The sequence below is a fragment of the Lithobates pipiens genome, unplaced genomic scaffold, assembly GCF_037356315.1.
Source record: "Lithobates pipiens isolate NorthernLeopardFrog02 unplaced genomic scaffold, aLitPip1_a1.2 Scaffold_8, whole genome shotgun sequence".
NCBI lineage: Eukaryota > Metazoa > Chordata > Amphibia > Anura > Ranidae > Lithobates > Lithobates pipiens.
The window spans coordinates 634,472,623-634,500,051 of record NW_027507903.1 but is presented as its reverse complement, the minus strand read 5'-3'; the positions used below and the strand labels follow the sequence as shown (position 1 = coordinate 634,500,051).

General features: G+C 42.6%; 1 protein-coding gene across 6 annotated transcripts in view; it reads left to right on the top strand.

Moving 5' to 3' along the window:
• Positions 1-27,429, top strand: part of CAMTA2 (calmodulin binding transcription activator 2) — a 142,918-nt gene that overhangs the window by 90,569 nt on the left and 24,920 nt on the right. For 5 of the 6 annotated variants that reach the window (XM_077470856.1, XM_077470858.1, XM_077470855.1 and 2 more), the window contains exons 13-17: positions 16,998-17,179; positions 17,261-17,339; positions 19,576-19,852; positions 21,784-22,064; positions 22,255-22,439. In XM_077470856.1, the coding sequence (XP_077326982.1) occupies positions 16,998-17,179; positions 17,261-17,339; positions 19,576-19,852; positions 21,784-22,064; positions 22,255-22,439 (1,004 nt within the window). The remainder of the gene's footprint in view (positions 1-16,997; positions 17,180-17,260; positions 17,340-19,575; positions 19,853-21,783; positions 22,065-22,254; positions 22,440-27,429) is intronic. The other variant, XM_077470859.1, reaches the window with a different exon arrangement.

The window sequence follows — 27,429 nt, the reverse complement described above, 5'->3', positions numbered from 1 at the left end:
ATCAAAAAACTCACGGATCGGATCGTTCCTCGCATCAGAGTCACGGATCGGATCAATTTTCGGATCAGCAAAAAAAATAACACTATCCCCGCCCCCCACAGCCACATTGTTTATTTAAATAAAAGGTATAACACTATCTCCCCCCAATAAAATGCAGCTTATTGCAAGCATAAAAACATAGTCAGCATATCACTGATGATTTGCGCCAAGCTCACCACCGATCAAAGTTCCTCCAAACAGACCACCATTATGAGTCCCGGGATGCCTATTGGCGCAAATCGTCAGTGATATGCTATGTTTTTATGCTTGTAATAAGCTGCATTTTACTGGGGGGGAGAGATAGTGTTGTACCTTTTATTTAAATCAACTGTGGCTGTGCCGAGCAAGTGGAAAGGCTTAGATAGGATTAGATAATAACTAACTACTATCTAATAGATAGTAGTTAGTTATTAGGTTAGATTAGGTAATAATTAACGTAGTGGTACCTGCATAAAAGAAGTTTTGAATGAGGGCAGGCAAGGCATCCAGCGTGACCCCTCCAGAATTCCTTCACTTGGGCTGACACAGGCTGAACGCCGCGCTGGGGGTGATGTCAGCGTGCAGCTCTCCGCCGCCGGGTGTACCAAGATGGCCGCCAGCTCCGGAACTAGGCCGAAGCCGCGGCCTTTCCTAAGGCCGCAGCCCGCTCCGCGGATAACATGGTGCGGACCAACTAATCAATAAAGCCAGGCTCCTTAATTGCTGATCTGCTTGTCTGTCCATATGTCCACTCCCCAACTCTATACACATCGCTAAGCACTCCCTCCAACATGCTCAGTGTGTGCAATTGGCTCAGTACATGCTCGGTGAGATGTTGGCTATCTTTCACGCTGCTCCATGGTATAGGGAGCAAAAAGTGCCTTTGTGTCCAAGCCACCCCTACATTGCACAATTTACACTCCGGGTTTGCATAAGATCTGAACATTGAGCACCATTGTGTGAAATGGAAATCTGTCAGATTATAATGTGTGTGTGTGTGTGTGTGATGGGATTGTGCAGTTCTAATGTGTAAGGTTGTAAAGTCCACAGGCTTGGAAAGATCAGTTTATAAATGGATAGAAAATTGGCTAAAAGAATTCAGTAGTGGTTAATGATTCTTACTCTGAATGGTCTAAGGTTATCAGCGGTGTACCCCAAGGTTCAGTGTTGGGACCCTTACTTTTTAAAAGGGTTGCACCGATACTAGTATCAGTGCCAATACCGAGTATTTGAATGAGTACTTATACTTGCACAAATGCTCCCGATACCTAATCTGATGCTTGGAAATTAAGAGGCAGCTCTGTTCGCAAACGGGAAGTCAGTGGGTGGAGAGCGAGTCCTCCACAGGCTGGCAGCAGCGGAAGGCAAGCGGAGAGGGGCGCAGTGCAAAGCCTCATGTTCTGTCAAAATCAGTGACCCGAGCTGTCATAGTCCATAACGAAAGTGACGTTCCGTGTCTCCGTCAGAGGTTGAAATATCCCGACGCCCATCTTGGTACACCCTGCACTTGGCCACAGTAAGCCAGCAGCAAACATCTTGTTACACTCAGCCCATATAGTTTGGGCTGGGTGTAACAAGATGTCCGCTGCTGCTTTCTGCGGCCTAAGTGTAAGGTGTACCAAGATGGGCAACGCAGCATTGCAAAATCCTTCCTTTCCTCTCATTCATTTAATTTATTATGCCAGAGATATCTTTTTGCCCCCCTGTACAAATCATTAGTAAGACCTCATCTGGAATATGCAGTTCAGTTTTGGGCACCAGTTCTCAAAAAGGATATCTGGGAACTGGAGAAAGTGCAGAGAAGGGCAACAAAACTGATAAGAGGCATGGAGGGGCTCCGCTATGAGGAAAGATTAGAGCAACTGAATTTATTCTCTCTTGAGAAGAGGAGATTAAGGGGGGATATGATCAATATGTACTAATACCTAAGTGTTTCATATAGTGAACTTGGTGGGTCTCCCCCCCCCCCCCCCCCTTCATTCTTGCTGCATCTGTCCCCCGGCGCCTCAGCACTGAAAACCGAGCAAATGTCGCCAATGGTTCGATTTTTCAGAGCTCTGTGAGCAGAGAGCTGCAGTCTTAAGCACATCTCTCTGCTCTGCTCCCTCCATGCTCATTGGGGTGCTGGGCTGTGGAGGAGCGGGGAGCAGCCGTCTCAGGCTCTCAGCGGCTGGCTGAGAGCCTGAGGCGGGTATCAGTCCAGGCATCTGGCGGGTCCAGACTCCCATTGTCAGAATGACGCGATGCCAGCAGAGAGCAGACTTCGGCTCCCCTCTGCTGAAACTGGGTCACAGGAGTGCAAAAAGAATTGCACTCCTGTGACCCATAGGAGAAGCCCAGACAAACAAGCTTTGGCTGGACTTCTCCTTTTTTTTTTTTTTAAGGTCATCACAGAGGACAAGGAGGAACTCTTTACGCCTAGAGGAAAAGATTTCATCTACAAATACGGAAAGGTTTCTTCACAGTAAGAGCTGTGAAAATCTGGAATAGACTCCCTCCGGCGGTGGCTCTGGCCAGCTCAGTAGATTGTTTTAACCACTAGACGACCAGCCGATGTGGTTATACTGCGGCAGGTTGGCTCACCTGGGCAAATCGCAGTAGGTATAAATCGGCCGCTTTAGGACCAATAAGGGGGCGCCCGCCCTCAGCGCGATGGAGCTGATGCACTTGCCCGATGGCCGCAATGTTCTCCAGGCACCCGCGATTGCTCTTGAGAGACACAGAACGGAGGTCTGTCAATGTAAACAGACAGATCCCTGTTCTGTCAGGGGTGAGGAGACACATCTGTTGTTCATACGAAGTATGAACAGTGATCGTTCTCCTCCTTCAGGCAGTCCCATCCCCCCACATTTGGAATCACTCCCTAGGGGACACATTTAACCCCTTGATCGCCCCCTAGTTTTGACCTCTTCCCTGCCAGTGCCATTTATACAGTAATCAGTGGCTATTTTTAGCTCTAATCGCTGTATAAGTGTCAATGGTCCCAAAAAAGTGTCAAATGTGTCCAATCTGTCCGCCGCAATGTCACACTCCCAATAAAAATCAGATTGCCGCCATTACTAGTAAAAAAAATAAAAATAATAAAAATGCCATAAATCTATCCCCTATTTGGTCGACGCTGTAACTTTTGCACAAACCAATCAATATGTACTTGTTGCAATTTTTTTTTTTAATATGTGGAAGAATACATATCTGCCTAAACTAAGAAATAGGTTTGTTTGTTTTTTATTCTATATATTTTTTTTGGGAAGGATATTTTATTATAGCAAAAAGTAAATATTTTTGTAAATTTATTTTTTATTTTTTCAAAATTGTTGCTCCCTTTTTATTTTTTTTGTTTATATCGCAAAAAAAAAAAAATCGCAGAGGTGGTCAAATAACAAAAGAGAGCTCTATTTGTGGGGAAAACAAGATGTCAATTTTGTTTGGGTACAACGTCGCACGACCACGTAATTGTCGTATAAAGCGACACAGAGCCGTATCGCAAATAATGCTCTGGTCCGGAAGGGTGCAAATCCTTCCGAGGCTGAAGTGGTTAAGGCCTGGATTCTTTCCTAAATGTACATAATAAAACTGGGGTACTAACTTGGTGTGGTGTGTGGGGTGACGTTGCGTGAAAAATTGATAATCAAAGAAAACTGGATTTTAACAAATGATTGTAATGTGTTGATGGCTTAAAAAGTTTGAAATGTTAACTTCAAGCATCCAGTGCATTGGCCCTGCGGGGCAAAACAGGTTCTCTTTAATGGCTGCTCCCCATCAACATACTCGCCCTAACTATGGTGCCGTGTGTGTTGTGTGTGTGTGTGCGTGCCGTGTGTGTGTGTGTGTGTGCCATGTGTGTGCGCGCGCGCCATCCTCTGTAATACACAGTTCTATTTCCATCTATATTCCCATCGGCCTTTTTGTACAAATGCCTTCTAAGAACTGGGTGAAGACTGAGATGTTTTCAGCGACGGGCGTTGAGACCCTTTCTCTTTGATGTTGGCTATTTTTGTACTTATAATAAATTGGCTAAGACAGGGTTGGATGGATCCCTGGAGCTGGGTCAAAGTGAGCTTACAGCAAAATAATGTCCCTGCACACTACACTCTCTCTTGTTCATTTATATCTGAACCAGTTGTGGAAGGATCCCTGGGTCGTGCACTAGATCTAAGAACGAGTCTCCAAATTTTCTTAACAAAGAACCAGTTTACTGCTACTTGAGACTTTAGGGGACCAGAGTGTGTGGTGGCCATTGGGAGTAGAAAATGCCCTGGCATTAGGAAGGAGTATAACTTGGTGGGCATTTGGGGTAGAAAAAAAACCCTGCCGCTATGATCGTTCTTATGGTGTAGGGCAGTGATGGCGAACCTTGGCACCCCAGATGTTTTGGAACTACATTTCCCATGATGCTCAACAACACTGCAGAGTGCAATGAGCATCATGGGAAATGTAGTTCCAAAACATCTGGGGTGCCAAGGTTCGCCATCACTGGTGTAGGGAATCGCCAGCTGCAAGCATCATTCAGATATACCCCCACAAACTCAGGACGTCCATGGACGCCCTACGGTCGGCAAGTGGTTGAAAAGCGTACATCCTGTTAGAATTTTCTCTTCCTGATTCACTTGTGGGTGTGGATTCTTGCCATACACTGCGAGACAGCTGATTGGAGGAGGAAAGGCACACACACTCCTCCACATAGGTAGAGACTTGCAGAGCTCTGCTGTGAATAGACTAGCTCTCTGCTAATCTATTTATAGCACCCACCTTGACACAAAATTCTGCCTTGTTTCATCACAGTTGTCTGAGAACTTGTCAGAAGTTATCATGCTGATAACAGAAGAACAGAGCAGGAGAAAGCCACGGGACTTAGAGCTTTGATTTGCGATAAGAAAACACTGCAGGTGTATGCGCCCGGGTCAGATTTCATGAATCTGGTTTACATCCACTTTAAGGGAAGTATAATTAGCACTTTAAGGGCTTATGCACAATGCAGCTTAAAAAAATAAAAATAAAATAAAGCTGCTTTTTGAGCTTTTATTTCAGCTTGACACATTGGCTAACAGAGGGCAGTTTCCATGCAGAAAAAAATTGTCTCAAGAGCCTCTCCTTTTGAGCTGCAGTGTTCATGTTCCCTAAAAGTCATACCACTTTTTTTTTTTTTTTCTAAAATAGTCCAAGGCCCTGGAGAATAAAATTGTGGCTGTTAAAATATTTGATATCACTTGTTTATTAAAACAAGATTTTTAGAAAAATAGTTCACACCCTTGTGGCTTTGAAATTGCGCTACTTCAGTTTACAGAAGTCAATGCAAGTTGCAAAAAAAAAGTAGCACATGAACCTTTTTCAAAGTCGCTGTGACTTGAGTCGTGCCGATTTGAGCAGTTCCATTGCCAGCAATGGGGTGCGACTTGTCGTGATTTTTAACTGTCAAATCGCACTGATGTGAACCAGTGCTAAAAGTCCCACCACTCAATTTTTTGTTGGTTTTTATGATTCTTTTATTTATGGGATGTGGTACTGAGGTTACCAATTATACCCAAAGCAAAAAGTGCATACACTCTTCAACAGTTCACAAAAGTTAATCGTAATGACAAATGAAGTTCATTAATTTCCAATAATGAATCGCAAAGGTGCAAATATGGACAACTAATAACAATAAAGTGCAAAAGAATAATTTGAAGCTCTCAGAAATGTGCAAAGAGGTGTTTAACCCCCCTGACGGTATTCCCGAGTCTGGCTCGGGGTGGAATTTTCATACCAAAAGCGGTAACCCCGAGCCAGACTCGGCACTGCATCGCTGGATCCAGGAGGAGGTTTACTTACCTTCTCCCTCGGATCCAGCGTTGTCTCCCCGCTGTACGAGCGAGCCGTGTCTCGCTCGATGCATCACATCGCTGATCTCCGTGCCCTGCGAGCGTTGCGACGCACGGGGACGGAGATCGGCGCCAAATTCAAAAAGTGAAACACACAGTATACATACAGTATAATGTAATCTTACAGATTACATTGCTGTATGTAAATATTTCACATCCCCGTTGTCCCTAGTGGTCTGTCCAGTGTCCTGCATGCAGTTTTATGTAATAAAAACTGTTCTTTATGCCTGGAAACTAGAGATTGTCCATAGCAACTAAAACTGTCCCTTTACATCAAAAGTGATTTTAGACCAGCTAGAAAACAGCGATAATAAATTGGAATCACTCGCAGAATTGAGTGATAGTGATTTGTGGGGAGATCCGTCATCAAATACTGAAAAGTAATGACAGTGACAATTCTGCAACTCAGCAAATTTCAGTGTTTTTGATTTGATTACATTATTGAATAATTTTTATTATTGTTATATTATTATTTGGTACAATTATTTATAATTATTTATTATATTATAATTTATGATTTCATTTTTCAAACTTTATTATACCCGGGATGTCTGCTAGACTCTGGTTTGGACAGATTTAAGTGATTTATTCCTTAGAATTGCAGGACTACAATATAAAACGCCAAATTTTCATGCAAAATAATGGTACCGCTTTTAGCACCTAAAATCCGAAATAATCGTACCGCCAGGGAGGTTAAAGTTCATCAAACATTCACAATGAGAGGTTTTCCAAGAAGTGTCATCTGTGTGAGTATAGCAGAGACCTCTCTACCATAGAATAGTAGTGGATAACTATAAGCCTCTTACCAGAAGCGTTGCTCCAAAAATCAAAATAGCCAAAAGCGCATGAGTTATCAATCCCAGGCTCGCCTCCTGCTAGGGGAAGATGATTCGCTTCTCGGCAATCAATGATGTTATGGAACCAAAAATAAAAGCAGATCTTTCCATCATGAAATCTGTTAAAAAAAAAAATATCTTTATTAAAATAAGTTATTGGCTCTATAATGATGCAGCAATCCAATTACAGCAGTGACAAAAATCGTCATGCTGATGGTGGGTAGACGCCGACAGGCTGCCGTTTTGTCGGTAGTGACATCTTTGGGGGGGGGGGGGGGGGGGGCAGGCCAGCCATGGGCTTTTTGATTTTGAATTTGCCCAAATTGGTATCACAGTTTATACATTTATAATTTTACTACTTTGATATTTTTTTTCATCTTCTTTTTTTATTTTTTATTTTTTTTTTAACAATTATACACACTTTTGATATTTCAGAAAATAGTTTGAGGGGAAAGTAATTTTCCAGCAAAAAAAATATATGCAGATTTAAGTGTGCAAAAAATTAAGTGATTAAAAGAAAAAAAAAAAATAGCGCATAAAATAAATTCTGATTATCACTAAAATAAATAAATAAATGCATTAATATGTTGGTGTGATAATAAAAAATAGTTTTTACTAGAATTAGTTTTATCCTTTTTTTTTTTTTTTGCTCGCATTTTACATCCTGTACAGTACTTCAGTGTAATGCCAGAACTACACTGTACGGATAGCACATGCAGCTGCCCGTCAATCACCTGTCCCTCTCTGTACTTAGAAGTCCCCGTCCATCTGGCCATCCCTCTGTAGAGTTTACCGCGTAACCCGTTTGGATCCCAGTTGCGCAGGAAGACTGGAGGGGGGGAATGTTGTCTGATGAAATTTCCATTAGACGTCATGCAAGATTTACTAAGTGGATTATACGCTTCTTAAGTTACAGACAATATTTTCCACACCGTCTGTTGGCTGTGTGCGAGGGCCAGCTTTGTGGCTTTTGTATCGCCTTCATGTCGATGGTGACAGCCATGTAAACATAGGATTATTTTTCCTGTAAGCCACAGACACCTTGAAGGGTCAGACAGCCCAAAACTGATATTTCAGGGTTTTCTGGAAAGTTCAACCTCCAGTTTTTTTTTTTTTTTTGTATCCCTCAGGCTCTCCAGCCAAGGGTCAAGTCTGCCAAAACAAATACTATGGTGTTTGAATTGCTTTGCTTGCCATTTTAGGTGTTTTTAAAAGCTCCAGTGTTGGGATTTTCCTGAAAGCCTTCCTGGGCTAAAGTCGGATCTATTTGATGATCAAGCAAATTTATATTTCTGAGTCGGTAAATTTCGAATCAAATCCTCTGGGAAGGCTTTCCACAAATTTTTGGAACGTGTTGTGGGAATTTGTGTCCAATGAGCCACGAGAACATTTGTGGAGGTCAGTTACTGATGTTGGATGAGAAGACCTGGCTCACTATAAGGCTTTCTATTCCCCCAAAGGTGATCAGTGGGGTTGAGATCAGGGCTCTGTATTTTTTATTTATTTTTTTTCATCTTTTTTTACCAATTCTACACACTTTTGATATTTCAGAAAGAGGACAAGGTCATTTTCCAGAAAAAAAAATATATGCAGATTTAAGTGTGCAAAAAATTAAGTGATTAAAAGAAAAACAAAGTCACACATATAATAAATTCTGATTATCTCTAAAAAATAAATAAATGCATTAATGTGTTGGTGTGATAATAAAAAATAGTTTTTACCAGAATTAGTTTTATCCATTTTTATTTATTTTTGCCCGAATTTTAAGTCCTGTACAATACTTCAGTGTAATGCCAGAACTACACTGTACGGATAGCACATGCAGCTGCCCGTCAATCTCCTGTCCTTCTCTGTACATAGAAATCCCCGTCCATCTGGCCATCCCTCTTTAGAATTTACCCGTTTAGATCCCAGTTGTGCAGGAAGACTGGGGGGGAATGTTGTCTGATGAAATCACTAGAGTTCCTCCACACCAAACTCATCAAATCATGTTTTTGTGGAGCCGACTCCACTTTTCTGAAAATGTTGCAGTGTGCCTCTCAGAACTTGAATCCAGTCAGCTAAAAAAAACATTTGTGGGGTCAGTTAATAATGTTGGATGAGAAGACATGGCGCATCGTTGGTGTTCCAGTTCATCCCAAAGATTTCCAGTAGGGGTGAGATCAGTGGTGGGGAGTTCATCCACACCAAACTGTCTTATGGAGCTGGCTCCAATCATCTGGGAAGGCTTTCCATACATTTTTTTTTTTGGAGTGTCTGGGGTATTTGTTTCCAGTCAGCTAAAAAAAGATTTGGTGAGGTCACTTATTAATGTCGAAAAAGAAGACCTGGCTCACAGTTGACCAATTCCAGAGATGTTGAGTAGGGATGAGGTCAGCGCGCTATGCAGGATACTCTAGTGCAGTGATGGCGAACCTTGGCACCCCAGATGTTTTGGAACTACATTTCCCATGAGGCTCAACTACACTGCAGAGTGCATGAGCATCATGGGAAATGTAGTTACAAAACATCTGGGGTGCCAAGGTTCGCCATCACTGCTCTAGTTCCTTCACACCAATTCATTCCTCGTTCAAGGTCCAAGCAGTACTGATTTTACAAATTTTTGAATTTCTGAACCTTATGAATTGCAAGCAAATTCTATACACTCCGCTCCTGCCATTTGAGCCATAAACACTCTAAGTGCTAAATACTGAATAACTTTTATACTGCATTTTATTTCCGGCACTATTGGCTCCTGGCTTTTTGAGATTATATTATATGCACAATCATAAGTGTTTAGACTGGCACTCCAGGGTTTGGAGCTGCAGATGCGCACTTCACAGCATTGGCTTAGAAACTCCTGAGGAAACCATTCCCTTAGTTTTAACTGTGGGGATACGAATTCAGGAGAGCTTGGTCCTTTTTCTTTTTTTTCCCCCCTCTCAGTAACCGTATGGTAATTCCAGCACACACAATTTTAGCATTTAAGCAGTAGTGGTTGGGGTAACCTTGAGCAACTCCTGCAAGTCACAAACCTGAATAATTAAGGTGTCCTGAGTCTAGTAATAAGAGGGTAGCATCTTGGACATCCAGTTCTAGTACCTTTTTTTTTCTTGGCTCCCAGTTTTAAAATTCTTCAAACACTATAATACCCACAAAGGATTAAATGTATGCCCTTGTACTGTTACATACCCCTTAGGCTTAACTGACCCTCCTTTCCCTGTTCAATTGCTGAATATTTGCACAAAAAAAACCCAGGCCCGTTTGTGGGCATGGCAACAAGAAGAAGAGGAGGAGAGGACCAAACTCGGCCAGAGAACGCGGGGTTGCAACAACTATGCTCCGCAAAAGAAAAGAACTCCCAGCAGATGTCTGTGGTAGCTGCAGCAAAATTGGAGTGTTTTGCTCATACCTCGGGTAAGACTCCCAACAAAAGGGGGCTCGCATGCCAATGAGCAACAGGGTGCTATGTTAGATGGGAAAAGTCATGGTCAGTCTTCAGTAATAGCACTACTTGCCTCAACAAAAACCCTGAGTAATAAGAGTTCAGGGCCGACTGAACAAAATATAGAAGTACCATCTGATCCTCGCTCATCTCTAGAGAAAGAACCGACATTAAAGGATGTATTTCTGGCTGTGACTGCGTGCAAGGGCTCATTAAAAGAACCATGTGACCAGCTGAAGGGAGTGAAGGAGGACCTGACACTGGTCAGACGAGACTTACAAAAAAAAAGCAGAAAGAACAGCAGCCCTGGAAGGGAGGATAAGCCAGAAGATGATTATACCCATTAAAAAATGAGGTTAAAAATATGAAAGAACAGATGAGTAGTAGATATGCGTCAAAAATGGATGACATAGAGAATAGGCTCCAAAAGGATAATGTGAGATTGATGGGGCTGCCTGAAAGGAGTGAGGGTCTTAATCCCATAGAGTTTCTGAAAAAATGGTTCATTGAACTCTTTGGAAGAGAAACATTCTCAGCAATGTTTTCAATTGAAAAAGCACATACAGTTCCTTTTTAGGGCTCCACCACCAGGAGCGCATACCCTAGGCCACTCTCTTGGTGGGATTCCTTAATTATAAAGATAGTTACGCTGCTACGGAAGGCAAGGGAGGTGGGAAATATCTTTTTCAATGGCACTAAGATATCACTATACTCTGATTTCTCGCCGTAACTGCAGAGGTGTAGAACTGAATTCATGCAGATTAAACGTACTTTACAGAAATTGAAGTTAACCTATGCTTTGCTCTACCCAGCACGGCTAACTGTAGTAGCACTGGGAGGAACCCAGATTTTTGGAGAGCTGGCTGGAAGAGAGAAGCTGCAAACAAACTGAAGGGAGGAGGGAGGGGGAAGGGAAAGGAGGGAAATGGTTTATAATGTGTGAACTTGCTGTTTTGCTATGTGTATTTTCTTTTTCTTTAAGGTAACTAAAAATTTATGGGGGGAGGATGGTGGGGAGACGCACACACAAGTTGGTATTTGCTCCTTTCAAATGGGTGATGGTTTGAAAAAATATTATTTTATGTTTTGATAGCGAGGGCGATGGATGGGAGAGAACATGAGGAACGAGTGGTGTGGGAAACGGTTACAAAAAAAGTCCTTTGGGGTACACCTAAATAGGTGGTGGGGAGTGGAGGATGGGGGGCATAGGGGGAGGGGAATTAGAGAAGGAACAGTTAACTTTTTAGTAGAGGAGAAATGTAGATTGAATAAAAGATTATTAATTAAATACACATTAGAAGAGAATATAATAGTAAATAGTACTCAGTGGTTGCAATACAGTACAAAGAGGATCAATGCTAGCAATGGAAAGAGTGTGTTTGAAACTCGTATGAAGCTATTTTTTAATGTCTACTTGTTTCTTTTGGTAGTGGTGATAAAAATAACAAAAGGCAATACAAAAGAGAAATATGCACAGAGGCCTCAACATAGAATCAAGAGTAGTAATGCACAGATTAGTTATGAATTTTACACAAATTTATTTTTGAATAAGTATTTGACAGCTTTCCCCCTGCCCTCATATGCAGGCTAGAAAATTTAACATAGGATCCTGGAAATGTCAGGGGTCTGAGTACACCGGTTAAAAAAGCAGTAGTATTTTCCATGTTGGAAAGATATGGAGTAGAGCTGGTCTGCCTGCAGGAAACACACCTTACAAAACATACAATTCAACAATTTAAGAATAGGAAATATCAATTTCAGTACCGTTCGGTATACTCCTCGTATTCTAGAGGGATAAGTGCAATGGTGAGAACAGGGATGGCTTTTTCCTGCAGACAGACCAGCATAGATGAAAATGATCGTTATGTTTTTCTTTATTGCTCAATTGAGAACAGAATGTAGGTCGTGGCAAATATCTATATCCTTCCACCTTTTAAAATGGAAGTTCTGTTTAAATTAAATGAGTTCATGCTGGATAAGGAAGATTTACCGTTCATAATAGTAGGAGACTTCAATGAGGTCTTAGATAAAAAGGAGGATAGGTTTCCGGTTTCGATACACTCAGAGCCTACAGAGAAGAGCTGTTTAAGCCAATTCCTGGAGGAAACAGGGCTAATAGATTTGTGGAGAGCAGCGAGCCCTGGCGTTCAACAATACTCTTACTACTCAAGTACTCCACGATAGACATGGCTATGGGAAACTGCAGAGAGATGCAAATGAGACAATATCTCATACTTACCAAGAGGGGTATCAGTTCATTCATCTATGGTGCTTACATTGAACCTAGGGGGAAAAAGTGCTCAGAGAGCGTGGAAAATAAGTCCATTCTGGTTTGAATTAATAAAAATAAAAAAAAAACAGATGAGGTCGTGCCTAAACTGAGAGAATTTTTAGAGTTTAATGAAGGTACGGTGGCTGCTGGGACGCTTCGGGATACCCTGAAGGCATAACTTAGAGGTATCTCGATCCAGCAGGTTGCTCAATTTAATAAAGAAACCAGGGAATTGGGAGTAAAATGTCCGAAGAAAGGTGTCAAGGGCCGAAAATATTTGTAATTGATCCATCCCTGGGGAAGAAATAAATATGGGTAGATTAACAACAAAAATATAAAATAGCAATAACAAGGAAAGTTGAGAGCAGACGACTCTTCCAGAGGCAGTGTGCCTTCAGAGAGGGTGAAAGCGTAGGTAGAATGTTGGCGCAACTTGTGTGATCTAATTCTCTCCCCTCCACCATCCCCACTATTAGGTTAATAGGAGGAGAGATTACTTCTCTTACCTCAGAGATAATGGATACATTTAGTGCCTATTATAAAAACGTTATACATCGCAGAGGGTGGGGGAGGAGGTAGTAATGGAGGATTTCCTGGGAAAATTGGAGATACCGACCATTACGCAAAGGGAAAGATGAACTGGAAGCCCCAATATCTCTCTTGGAACTGCAACAGGCAGTAGCTGGTATGGCAAACCAAAAGTCTCCTGGCCTAGATGGGCTTCCGACGGAGATGTATAAATACTATGGAGAAATAATACTCAGTTGCTAAAAGCACTGAGGGGAGCGGCTATGGAAGGAAGACTGCCTGCCTCGATGTTAGAAGCAACTATTACAGTATTACATAAGGAGGGGACGGACCCGCTAGATACAGCTTCATATAGACCAATATCCCACCTATGTTCGAATGCCAAAATATTAGCTAAGGTCTTGGCAGCTAGGCTGAATAGATTTGTTTCAAAATTGATTCGCCCAGACCAGATGGGATTTATCGCTAATAGATCCACCAGCATGAATTACAGAAGGACATTCCTGAACTTACAGACCCCGTCGGAGAACGAGGGATCAAGAGCTGTGCTGTCACTGGATGTGACCAAAGCTTTTGAAAGTCTGGCGTGGGGATATATCTGGCGGGCTTTGGGGAGATTTGGGTTTGGTCCTTTTATTGGTTGGATAAAATGCTCTATGGTAACCCTAGTGCCAAGCTTAGAATTAATAATGAACTCTCTGATAAGATCCAGTTGGAGAGGGGGACGAGACAAGGGTGCCTTGCGATGGAACCATTGGCTATTTGTATAAGATCATGTCCTGAGATGATAGGATTTCAGAGGAAGACTGGAGAAGAAAGTATAGCTTTGTATGCGGATGATATCCTCCTCTTCCTGGGGGATACGGGGCAGTCGTTGGTAAAAGCAATGAGTATAGTGGAGGAATTTGGAAGATTTACAGGATTAGTGATAAACTGAGAGAAATCTGAGCTTTTACTGGTGGACCCTATTGTTGACTTAACAATATCAGGAATGCCACAACTAGTGGTAGTGGATACACTGAGATATTTGGGGTTGTTCCTGACTAAAGATCCTAACTAATATATTAGCAAAAATGTAATACCATTACTGACCAAATTTAAACAAAAAATGTATATCTGGAAGCGGTTTCCTTTGTCGGTGGCGGGTAGATGTAGCCTAATTAAAATGATTTGGATGCCACAACTATTGTATCTACTACACAACTCTCCAGTTTGAATATGCAAGATATGGTTTAAAAAAAAGACTCTCTTTAGAGAGCTAATATGGAAAGGGGGACAAGCTAGGATCCGACTCCGAGCAATGCAGCTCCTGACCAGGTAAGGGGGCCTGGCAGTACCTCATCCCGCAGTTGCAACACCTAATGGGATGTGACATTCTGGGAGGTGGTACCCCTAATGGGAGAATAATGCTAACGTGAGCTCTGCACAATAAAATTATCAATGCGTTGGAGGCAGACTTTCTGTTATCGGAATCCAACAATAAAAATAAAAAAAATGTGGAAAATAGTTAAACAGATGGGTTATATTGGGCTAACTGAATATACTCCCCTTTGGAACAATAGGAATCGTCAGGAAGTGCACTTGATAGGAAAGGTTAGAGAATGGGAAGTACATGTTATTAATAGGCTGAGACAGTTGTATGATGCTAATAGTTTTAAAAACTTCTTGGATCTGAGACTGGAATTTAATATACCACAATACTCATTCTTTAGATACTTACAGATCCGGCATGCCCTTGAAGTCCAATTTAGCACACAAGCCTTAGAGTGGAATAAAACTCCTCTCTTCCAAAACATAGCAGGTACAACTAAGGGACTTGTATCCAAATTATTTGGACCGTTACGTAAAAGAGTTAATACTGGACCTCCATAAGGATAAAGAGAGATGGGAAGAGGATATAGGGGAAATATCACAGGAGCAGTGGAGGAGAATCCTGGAGAATGGGACCAGTGGTTTCGGTCTTGCCCCTGCAGAAAGTATCTCATTTGATGCTGATATATAGAGCCTACTACACCCCTAAAGCCCCATACACACCATCAGATTTTCTGCTGAGTTTTTCCTTCAGATTTACCAAAACCATGTAGTGCAAGGGCCTGCCTGATTGCATACACATTGAAACCCCTAAGGTTTGACCTCCATATTATATGGTTTTGGTAATTCTGAAGGAAAAAGTCAGCAGAAAATCTGGTAGTGTGTATGGGGCTTAAGAGACTATTCAAGTATGGTATAAGACCAGATGATAAATGCCCTAGGTGCCAGGAGACTGGAGGTCTCATAAATATGGTATGGAGATGCCCAAAGTTGTTTCAATATTGGGAGGGGGAGCTTAATATAGTGGGTGAGGTATTTTGGATAACTTTGAAGATGGAGGCTGGACTTTGTATACTGGGATACAGGAATACATTAGAGGAGAGGAAGAGTAGCACAGTAGCAATTTTAAGATGCTTATTCCAAGCCACAAAGATCATTGCAATGAGATGACAGTCTACGGTACTCCCGGCAGTGAGGGACGAAATTAGTGTAGTAAATGAGACTATCTGTAAAAGAGTCGTTTATATAATGAGAGGAAATCTCAAGGAATTTGAGAAAATGTGGAAGTCCTGGCTGCAAAAAAATGGGACCCCCCCCCCTTCCTTTAGAGGGGAGAGTATATAGTAGGATTGGAGAAACACTAAAAACAGTGTTGAGTGTGAAATCTGCATATTAGACAACTTGGTATAGGTACGTTGCAACATCTTTTCAAACCTTTAAACCTAAAATAAGTAAAGCTATGTGAATTGAAAGAAATTATTGAGCGAAATGATAAATTGTGTGTGTGTGTGTATATATATATATATATATATATATATATATATATATATATATATATATATATATATATATATATATATATATATATAATTGGCGTATAACACTCACTTTTTCACCATGAAAATCTGGTGCAAATAGCGTGTGAGCGTTATACGCCAATACTTCAATTTCAGCTGCCTTATTTAAATGTCGTTTTTTTTCTGAAACTTCCCTCTTAAAATTAATGTGCGTGTTATACGCCGATAAATACGGTATATTTAAAATCTGTTAGGTAGCTATAGCTAGATATCTATACATCTCTATCTGCTCTATCTGCTCTATCATCTCTATATAGATATATCTATATATAGAGAGAGAGATTAATTGATTATTAAGGGGGGGTGGGGAAAGAGAGGGAAGGGGATAATGAGTATTGCCATATTATATAATATCGGAGAAGGAAAATATATTTGATGTTTTCTTTTTTCTTTTCTTCACTTTCCTTGTTTTCTGATGATGGTAATGATTACTTTGCTATTGAATTGTTTGTTGTATTGGAAAAAAATTGAATAAAGAATAAAAAAATAAAAAAAAGCAGTGTCTTTATGGAGCTTCACAAGAGACACCTGAACTTACTTTGGAGAGGTGTACTTTGAAAATACGAACATTAAATGGTAGTTTATTGAATTGATCATCATGTTGTTCCAATGTCTGCAGTGCCTTAATCCACTAAGAACTAGTATGTGAATTAGGAGGTTGCCATGAGTGCTTTGTATTCACTGGATTGAACCATAGAAAGTAATTTTCAGGGTTTATATCTGTTCCATGGATTGTGTAATTTCAGATGCTCTTTTTTTTTTTTTTAATCCTCCTAGGGCAGTGATTCTCAGCCAGGGTTCCGTGGAGCCCTAGGGTTCCTCCAGAGTTTGCTGGGGGTTCCTTCAGCATTGGGCCATTTCGGCCTCTTGGATAAGTTCCCATCGATACATTGATCTTTTTAGCTATCTGTAAGGAGGTAATTCTTCCCAATGACCACAAATGTAAGGACCATTCTTCCCACTGACCATCACACTAATGTATCATGAGTTGTAGATTTCAAATTTTTAGCAGGGGTTCCCTGAGACTCGAACTATTTCAAGGGTTCCTCTGTGTTGAAAAGGTTGAGCGACTGTTCTAGTCCTTTGAAATGTCCTGTCGTAGTTTTTTTGTCTAATTACATACATACAATTTATGGGTAATTACAATTTATTTTTTTCCTTCAATCCTTTTAGGTGTCATCTGCAGATTCCTTCGAGGCTCGACTTGTTGCTGTTTGTGAAAAAATGATGTCACAGACCTGCTGGGTGACTTCAGACCTTCTAGCCCATGAGATGAGCTTCCGCGGAATGACCTTGCTCCATCTGGCCGCAGCCCAGGGCTACGCCAGGCTTATCGAGACGTTAATACAGTGGAGGTGAGTGACTTGTGGTTTTGCAAAATGGAGTAAGAAAAATATTTAACAAAAACTCACATAAATCTGTTCATCTGTTTTCAGAAACATCCATTCTCAGAGTTTGGTGGTGGAGTTAGAGGTGGATCCTCTGAACGTCGATCACTTCTCATGCACTCCTCTGGTCAGTGTGTTTTTTTTTGTTTTGTTTTTTGTTTGTTCCAAAGCTAAAACTCTAACCAAACACCTTCAACAAAGCTAAGAACCGATTTACCTACCAAAACATTTGTAAAGTAATACACATTACCTTGTCATCCCCCACCTCTTTTCTTTGCTGTATGGTATGATATTCCCAATTCTTCACGATTGAACGACTGAGAAATACTGGGGATACTGGATAACAATAAGCTTATCGTGCACCATACTGGAGCTAAAAAAAAAGTAAATAAAATATTGTGATGTACATAAAGAACATGTGTTGGTAGTATAGTATCGCCCCTCTATAAACCCCTAAGCTGTCATTTTAGACTTGCAGTTGAGCCTGCCCGTTTTTTGTTTTTTTTCCCCGCCTGCCAACTGTGCCCCCCCAAAGCTGCAATAAGCAGAAGAGGGGGATATTTATTTACCTCGACCACAATGCTTCGCTTCACAACCGTGGCTGAATTGACCCGACCTGTAACGCCACGCATACAAGCCAATGGGGAAGGACCGCAAATGCCCTACGACTGCTTGGCAAAATTGGGGTTAACCACTTAAGGACCAGGCCTATTTTTTATACTTGGTCTTTACCCCCAAACATTATTATATATATATATATATATATATATATATATATATATATATATATATATATATATATATATATATATATATATATATATATATATATATATATTTATATTTATATTTTTTTTTTTTTTTTTTTCAAACATCCTAGAGAATAAAATAGCGGTCGTTACAATACTTTGTCACACCATATTTGCGCAGCGGTCTTACAAACGCATTTTTTTTGGGCAGTGGGACGGGCCGCTTTTAAATGTATTTATTTTTTATCTTATTTATTTTTACACTGTCCCTTCCACTAACGACGGCTCCGGTAAGCCGTAGGGATGACCAGGTTGCGATCACTTCAATCCATTTTTTTGCCTGCTATTTCCAAGATCCTTGGTGTGATGGTAATACATGCCTTAACCACTTGCCGCCCGCCCTATAGGCAATTGACTGCGGCAAAGTGGTTTCATAATCCTGACCGGATGTCATATGACGCGGCGATTGTTGTTGCGGGGTGTCAGTCTGACACCCAGCAACTACGATCTCGGTAAAGAGTCTCCGACGGAGACTCTTTACCACGTGATCAGCCGTGTCCAATCACGTCTGATCACAGTGTAAATGGGAAGAGCCGGTGATCGGCTTTCCCTCACTCGCGTCTGTCAGACGCGAGTAGAGGAGAGCCGATCGGCTGCTCCTCTGACAGGGGGGGTCTGTGCTGATCATCAGCACAGCCCCCCTGAGGATGCCCACACTGGACCACCAGGGACGCCACCAGACCACCAGGGAAAAGGTAATCCTCCCTAGACCACCAGGGATGCCAGTCGGCACAATGGGTGCCAATCAGTGCCCATAATGGATGCCAATCAGTGCCCACAATGGGCATCACTGATTGGCATGCATTATTGTTTGGCACTGATTGGCATCCATTACTATAACACCAATGCCGCCTATGAGTGCCCACCTGTGCCGCCTATGAGTGCCCACCTGTGCCGCCTATGAGTGCCCACCTGTGCCGCCTATGAGTGCCCACCTGTGCCGCCTATCCGTGCCGCCTTATCAGTGCCCATCAGTGTAGCCCCATCAGTGAAGGAGAAAATGTACTTATTTACAAAGTTTTGAAACTGAAACAAAAAAAAAAACATTTTTTTTTTCAAAATTTTCAGTATTTTTTTATTTGTAGCGCAAAAAATAAAAACCGCAGAGGTGATCAAATACCACCAAAAGAAAGCTCTATTTGTGGAAAAAAAATTATAAAAATTGAGTTTGAGTACAGTGTAGCATGACCGCGCAATTGTCATTCAAAGTGCGACAGCGTTGAAAGCTCAAAATTAGTCTGGGCAGGAAGGTGTATAAGTGCCTGGTATTGAAGTGGTTAACCTTGTGTCAGTACCCATTCCCAGACCGTATTCACTACAGCACTCACTTAGTATAAAGTTATTTTCAGGGAGCACCAACACTTCTTCAAAACTGCAGGAGATGGGAGAGGTTGAACTTCATGAATATCAGTCTGTTTTCTAACTTATGAAGCTAAGAGTTGTTCTTTTGTCACATTCACCCATTTATCTTCTTATTGTACTTATTATATGCACTTTGTGGTTTTGGGTCTTTATATGCTTTACATTTATACTGTTCTTGCTTCTTTATGACAGATGTGGGCCTGTGCTCTGGGGCACACAGAGGCTGCCACCCTCCTCTTCCGCTGGGACTGCCGGGCTCTCTCCATACCGGACTCCTTGGGCCGCTTTCCTCTTGGAGTTGCCCGTTCTCGAGGACACGTCAAATTGGCCTCCACTCTGGAGGAGATGCAGAGACAAGAAGTGGCACCGGGAAACTTCACCGAGTTGCATTCTGGGAGCTGGCACTCCTTGATGGGAAGCCAGGAGATTGGTCGAGGACTCTCTCCGATATCTACAAGTGCAGATACCGGTAATAGCGCTGTCTCCCCCTACCGAGGGTCAGAACTATGACTTGAGGGAACACTAACCTATTTTTGTCAGTGCTGTTCATGTAATATTTAACCACTTGATGATCACGCTATAGCTGAAAGACGGCTACAGCAGGGACCTCAAATGCCGGAAGGGCGTCCATGTGCGTCTTCCCGTTTTTGCGCCTTCCACACGCCGTACTTTTTATGCTCTTGGGCTGATCACAGAGCAGGGTAAAAGGCCTACCACAGTGGGCCCCTTAACCGCATCATCAGCTGTCAGCCAATGACGGCTGATCACAGAGGTAAACAGAAGACTGTTACCGGCTTTTTTTTTTCTTTTCTTCACAGCGTGAAGAAAAAAATTAAGCTGGTAACCGGCTTCTGATTAAGTGACAATGGTCCCTTAAGTGCCATCTATCATTGCCCATCAGTGCTGCTAATCAGTGCCACCTCTCCGTGCCCTTTAGTGCTGCAAATCTGTGCCCACCAGTGCCATCTATCAGTGCTTATTAGTACTGCTAATCAGTGCCCACCAGTGCCATCTATTAGTGCCCATCAGTACTGCAAATCAGTGCCACCTCTCCGTGTCACCCATCAGTGCCCTCCAGTGCTGCAGATCTGTGCCCACCAGTGCCATCTATCAGTGCCCATCAGTACTGCTAATCAGTGCCACCTCTCCGTGTCACCCATCAGTGCCCTCCAGTGCTGCAGATCTGTGCCCACCAGTGCCATCTATCAGTGCCCCCCAGTACTGCTAATCGGAGCCACCTCTCCATGCCACCCATCTGTGCCTCAAATCTGTGCTCACCAGTGCCATCTATCAGTGCCCATCACTACTGCTAATCAATGCCACCCCTCTGTGCCACCCATCAGTGCCCCCCCCCAGTGCCATCTATCGGTGCCCATCAATGCCGTCTATGCGTGCCACGTATCACTGCTGCCTCATTAGTGCCCACCAGTGCAGCTTATCAGTGAAAGAGAAATTACCTGTTGGCTAAATTTTATAACAAAATATGAAAAACGTTTTATGTCAAAAAAAAATTGTTTAGCAAACAATAGAAAAAACGCAAGTGGTGATTAAAAACCACCAAAAGAAAGCTCTGTGTGTGTGATAAAAATTTAAAAAATTTAATTTGGGTACAGTGTTGCATGGCTGAGTAATTGTCATTCAAAGTGCGACAGTGCTGAAAGCTGGAAATTGGCCTAGGCAGGAAGGGGGTGAGTAGAAGTGCCCAGTAAGCAAGTGGTTCACGACATGGGAAGTCCTAACCTAAAAAAATAAATAAATGTAACTATAATGAGATTAAACATGAAGCGGAGTCGTATGTATGAATTGTAGTCTATAGAAGCCTGAGGCTGTGAAAAGTAAAAAGCCTCAGGCGGTTTAATTATCTCGTATCTTATAAGCTAGCCTTTTCTACAGACACCACACACACCTGTTACATTTTTTTTGCACCTTTGAATGACGACCAATGATGCATAAATACCCCCCCACATGCCTGGGATCTTCAGCCCTATGACTAAGCATTGGGGGGCGGAGCGAAACGCATTGGGGGCGGAGTGAAACATGGGGGCGTGGCCTGGTCAGGGCCAAGAATGAGGTTGCCATTCACACATTTAAGGACAGCATGGATGTGCGGCTTCAGGGAGTCCTTTTTTTCATTGGCAGTGATTTCAGGAGCCTGGGACGAGCTCCCTTCTGTGCTGGCACACCCAGAAATGAATGCTTGGGGTCCACACCCCGTTCTAGTGTGCTTGGGTGGGCCCAGGGTTGCAGGAAGGTATGAGGCGGCCAAGACGCTTCTCTTCATCTCCCAAAATGATTTTACAGTTAGCTCGAAAATCCTATTGTTCTACAAAACCTTTATCATTCCTATTCTGAGAAATTGAGGGCGACTTTTACATTCTTCTGAACGTTTTCTCTCTCCAGGTCTCAGCAGTCTCCCGTCTCCTTCCGACGTGTCAGATGGCTCCATTTCTGTCACTTCCGCCTACTCCAGCAGCTCTGCTCTCCGTGGTTCACTGGACTGCAGCCCAGAGAGCAGCCAGGACGCTCCTGTAGAAGCATCCCCTAATTCCAGGCTGCTAGGGGCGGCATCTTGGGACCTAGACGACCCCGTGGAACAACGCCAGTACCTGGACTCCCCTGGAGTGGTTGATGCAGATCTCCTGCAATACAAAGAAGACACCGAAAACCGAGACTTTTTGCAGGTAAAGTTTCTCTCCTTGTTCCCCACCGCTCTTCTACCCCACACTCTTTCCATGCTGTTTATCTGTTGCTCTCTTTACTTCCTCTCCCCCCGTCCCTTTCTTTTTGTTTCTTCTTGTGCACCTTCCTTTCTCTTACGGCCCCTCACCTCCTTCCCCCTCCCCATCGCCCCCCCACTCTCCCTTGTCCCAGGTTGATATGGTCACCCTCGCAGAACAGATCATAGAGGCCACTCCCGATCGCATCAAGCAGGATGATTTCACCGCCTCAGACTCCGCTCCACTGAGAGAGAGGTCGGGAAACCTTAGCAAGACCATGGCATGGCTGGCCAGCTACCTGGACACCGCCGACCAGATGCCCGGCTTACCCCCGCATGGGTCAGTACATGGATCCCTCGGGTTTTGTGTGTGTGTGTGTGTGTGTTTCTTTTGGCTAAATTTAGAAAACTTCTTGAATTATATAGGGGTTCTGTTGTTGAAGATATTTTTGAAAGGTATATTTTATTAGAAAAATGTAAAAAAAAAAACAAAAAAACCTCATCGATTTGAACCTAAACTGTAATGAAACTTAATGCGCCGCTAAAAAGCTAAGAGATGAGCCGATTCCCTCCTGGTCCTCTGAGATGGGGGTGCCGGCATGTGTGTTCACTCCAGTCATGAATGCATTGTCTATTAACCATTTTCTGACCACAATACGTGTGTGTGTGTGTGTGTGTGTGTGTGTGTGTGTGTATGTGTATATGTATGTATGTATGTATATATATATATATATATATATATATATATATATATATATATATATATATATATATATATATATATATATATATATATATATAATTTATTACGTAGTAAGGTTGAATAAAGACACCAGTCCATCCAGTTCAACCTGAGTGAGTGCCTATCATTGCCCCTATCCCTGTACATTGCACACTCACATCAGTCCCTACCCTCAAGGAGCCCATGATTCAAGGTCCGCGTTCATACACTAGGGTCAATTTTGGACAGAAGCCAATTGATCTACATGCATGTCTTTGGAGTGAAAATTAATACATATATATATCTTTTTTTTTTTTTTTTTTTGTATATGTGTGTGTATATATAATACACGTATTGCGTTTTTTTGTATATGTGTGTTGTGGTTTTCAAGTGGTCTACTGAGGTTATGGCTAAAGCTATCCGCCATAATCCCGTTTTTTTTATTTTATATATTCATTTATTTATTTTTTACTCATCAAAGCAGTCTGAGCCGCTGGAATAATGCTTTTAAAAGCTGCGGGAGGGGACAGCTCACTGGTGTTTCTAGGCTTACCATTTCCACCGGCACGCCAGGGAAATGACCCGACAGTGCGGCCGGCTGTTCAGAGACTATAGAAGACTACATCATTTTTGATCTCCTCTATGGCCTTGGAGGGCCGGAGTGATGTCCGGTCCAGGGTGGAAGTAAACAAAGTATTTTTTTTATTTTTTATCTTCTGCTTTTTGCTTTTGCTTTTTTTATTTATTTCTATATAGGTAAAGAAGATATTTGGGGTCTTTTTGAAAGTTTACTTTTAACTAAAAGTGATCCAGTTTTATTGAAACTTTAAAGACTAACTACTTCACCTTTACAGAAAATCTGTATGGTTACCTTACACTGGACCCCATTCTCCTCTGTCCCACTATACCGGAGTCTCACGATCCTTTACATTCATCAGTATGGGGATTCAAAATCTTAAAGTGATATTAAAGTCTAGTCGTTTATTTGTATTTTTTTTATAAAAAACGTGTCATAATTACCTGCTCTGTGCAGTGGTTTTGCCAAGAGCAGCCCGGATCTTCCTCTTCTCGGGTCCCACGCCGGCGCTCCTCCCTCCTGCTGGGTGCCCCCCACAACAAGCAGCTTGCTCTGGGTTCACCCTAGCAGGCTCGCCCCCAACCCCCGGCTCTGTGTGTCCATTCACACACGGAGCTGCGGCTCGGCCCATCTATCTCCGGTTTGGTTCACTGGCTGTGATTGACAACAGCCGGAGCCAATTGCTTTTGCTGCTGCCAAAAGCCAATCAGTAATGTGAGTCCCAAGAGAGGCAAGGCTCTTGTGGACATCGCTGGACTGAGAGGGGGCTCAGGTAAGTAAGGGGGAGGGATGGTGTGGCTGCTGCACACAGAAGGCTTTTTACTTTCATGCATAGAAAGCACGAAGGTAAAAAAAACCTGTGCCTTTACAGCCACCTATCTGTACTGCTTAGGCATTATGTAACAGAGTGATTCTAATTGGTCAGTACTGTCACATGGATGGCGCTGACCAATCGGAATCCTCCCAGTCCATCCTGTCAGCAATGCAAGGGGAAAGAGCCACGGTGATTTCTGGTTCCCTGGACCGGAGAAGTGGCATGCCGGCATCTGACAGCAGAGGATCATGGGACTCCAGGACCGGGGGGGGGGGGAGATTGGGGTCCAGTGTAAGGTCACGTTACAGATTTTCTGTAAAGACTAACTTACACTTTAAGGATACAGAAAACCTTGTTGTTATTTTAGAACAGTGGTTAATTTTTTTTTGAGTCACTGACCCCTTTTAGAAATCTGATGAAAGTTATGGACCCCCTCACCAGAAATATTCAAATAAACACACACATTTGCATGCAAGGAAATATATACTTTTATTTTGATGAAATTTGATTGCCTAATACATATGACATACACAAGGTTTTTTGGGGGGGTTTTTTGCCAGTTTTTATTACAGAATTACATAGGGGAATAATAGGGTATGACCAGGTATAAACCTTTTACAAAATGAAATGGAGTACAATCATCATACCATATAAATTCAGTGCATCAAAAGAAGTCATATGCCTTAGAAAAAAACAAAAGCGTCAAAGGAAAAGGGATGTGTTGGAACGGGGAAAACGGCCTCGTAGTCCTATTAGTCGCTTCCTGCCGGGAGGGCGTTCATGGACGTCCTCCCCTTTCGGTGGTTTTACCTGCATCAACCTGGCATCAACCTGGCATCGTTCTTTTCAGCCGGTCGATTCCCTGCACCGTAAGAACAATCACAGTGGCAGTTCAGCCGCTTAAATGTTCTCCAGTGCTTCTATCGGCTCACCCAGGCGATCGGCAAGCCGGAGAAGGAATCCACCGGCGCTGGAAGTTGACCATAAAGATTGCCAAGGAACAGATTCTCTATTTTCTCTAGGAGGCCCTATTTCAGAGGCTTGGGCACAATGTTATGACGTCACGCCCGGCAGTTGTAAACATTGCTGTGTATTGGAAAGCTGAAATTATAATTTTTTTTTTCTAGCTTAGAGGAGAGACACATATGGGGTCTTATAGGTCCATAAAGAGGACCTCTGTAATGCCCTATTCCTATTACAAAGGATGTTTACATCCCTTGTAATAGGAATGAAAGTGATCAAAAATAAATACATTTTAAAGGGGGGAAGTGTAAAAATTGAAAATAAAAGAAGCAATAAAAAATAAATTTGAAGCGCCCCATCCCTGCGAGTTCGCATGCAGAAGCAAACTCGTGCCTACATCGCGCCCTCATATGTAAACTGCATTCGATTCACACGTGAGGCATCGCCACGAACGTTAAAGCGAGAGCAACAAATCTATCTCAAGACCAGGAATAGCCTGGATGGGAAGTGGTTAAACTTCACCATATAGTTACATAGTCTGGTTGAAAAAAGACACAAGTCTGTCTAATTCAACCAATAAAAATCCCATATACACAATCCTATACCCACAGTTGATCCAGAGGAAGGCAAAAAAAAAAAACAGCAAAGCATGATCCAATTTGCTTCAGCAGGTGAAAAAATTGCTTCCTGATCCCTCGAGAGGCAATCTGATATTCCCCCGGTGTAGTGTCATATTTTGCTCCCCATCATAGAATGCTCCGGAAGTAACGTTGCGGCCAGAAATTTAGCACTGCGCATGCGCGATGCGTTCCAAACACTTGCGCCATGCGTTCCAAATGATTTGCGACAATGCAAACCAGTGAAACCATCAGATAATGTCAGAGAAGTGAGGGGAAGTAATCCCCTCCCTGAGCCACAGTTACCTGCTCTCTCTCCGCCGCTCTCTGCTCTGTCTAAAGTTAATGTCACGATTACCTCCCCTCACTCCCGTGACATTATCTGACGGTTTCACTGAACTACATTGTCGGAAATCCTCTGGAACGCATGGTGCAAGCATTTGGAAAGCATTGTGCATGCGCAGTGCAAAATTTCTGGCCGCAACGTCACTTCCGGAGCATTCTATGATGGGGAGCAAAATATGACACTACACCGGATCAACTTTATCTAGTATCCAGTTATATATAACATAATATGTAATCGCAATCCAACACCAGGGTAAAGGGGTAGTGACGTTGTCACTCTTGGACAGAAGGGGCCCATAAGTATAATCGAGAGAAGGTATATTTGCAGAAATCAATGGGGAAATAGTGTATCAACGGAATAGGTGCTTTTAAAGTGGTTGTATATTCCTTTTTGGGACTTTAATAAGGCTTACCTGTAGGTAAAAAAAAAGATCTCCTAAACTTGTATGCGTACAGGGGATTCTCGGCTGGAAGCCCGGCCCCTGCCGGGAAGAAATTCCATGCGCGGGAGTGGTGATATCGCGGCTCCGGACACTCACAGCACCGGAGCCGCGATACCTGGAAGAAACGCAGAGGGAACATGTCAGCTCCCTCGGCATGGATCGGACCAGATGTTGGGGCCTCGTTCTAAGGTAAATATTTCATAATGAGCTAGTATGCGGTGCATACTAGCTCATTATGCCTTTTCCTTTGCAGGTGGGAAAAAAAAAAAACCCACATCAGCGGGTTTACAACCGCTTTAAGGATCAGTCTATCCCATACCAGTTCCACCAGTGCTACACCGTAGGCATGTCCAGCCAAGCTTCCCACATTTATTTTTTTTCAAATTTTTGTGGGAAACCCCTTTGCTGATGATTTCTGTTTTTCTAAATGGAGGGAGGAATTGACCTCCTTAATCCAAGATGTTGGAGAAGAAGGTGACAACCACTTCATGGCTATCAGTTTCCCAGCTATAAATAACACTTGCCTTTTTGGCAACAGTTCGCCATGGTGTTCTTTTCCGGAAGTTCCAGCCAACCCTAGACATACGTGAGAGGGGTACAGGGAATCTTGGAAACTAACACCAAACGGGCTATGTCCACTATGCAACGCCAATACCGAAATAACTTGGGATAATGCCAATATTTGTGCAGTAGGTCCCCCTCGTCTCCAAGACATCTTGGACAAAGTTTAGATTCTCTATGGCCATATTTGTGAAGCTAATACATTGCTAAATCCCCACTCAGCAGAGATCTCTCAAATCCTTTATTTTATTTATTTATTTTCCATGTCCATGGGGGGGGGAGGGGGGAG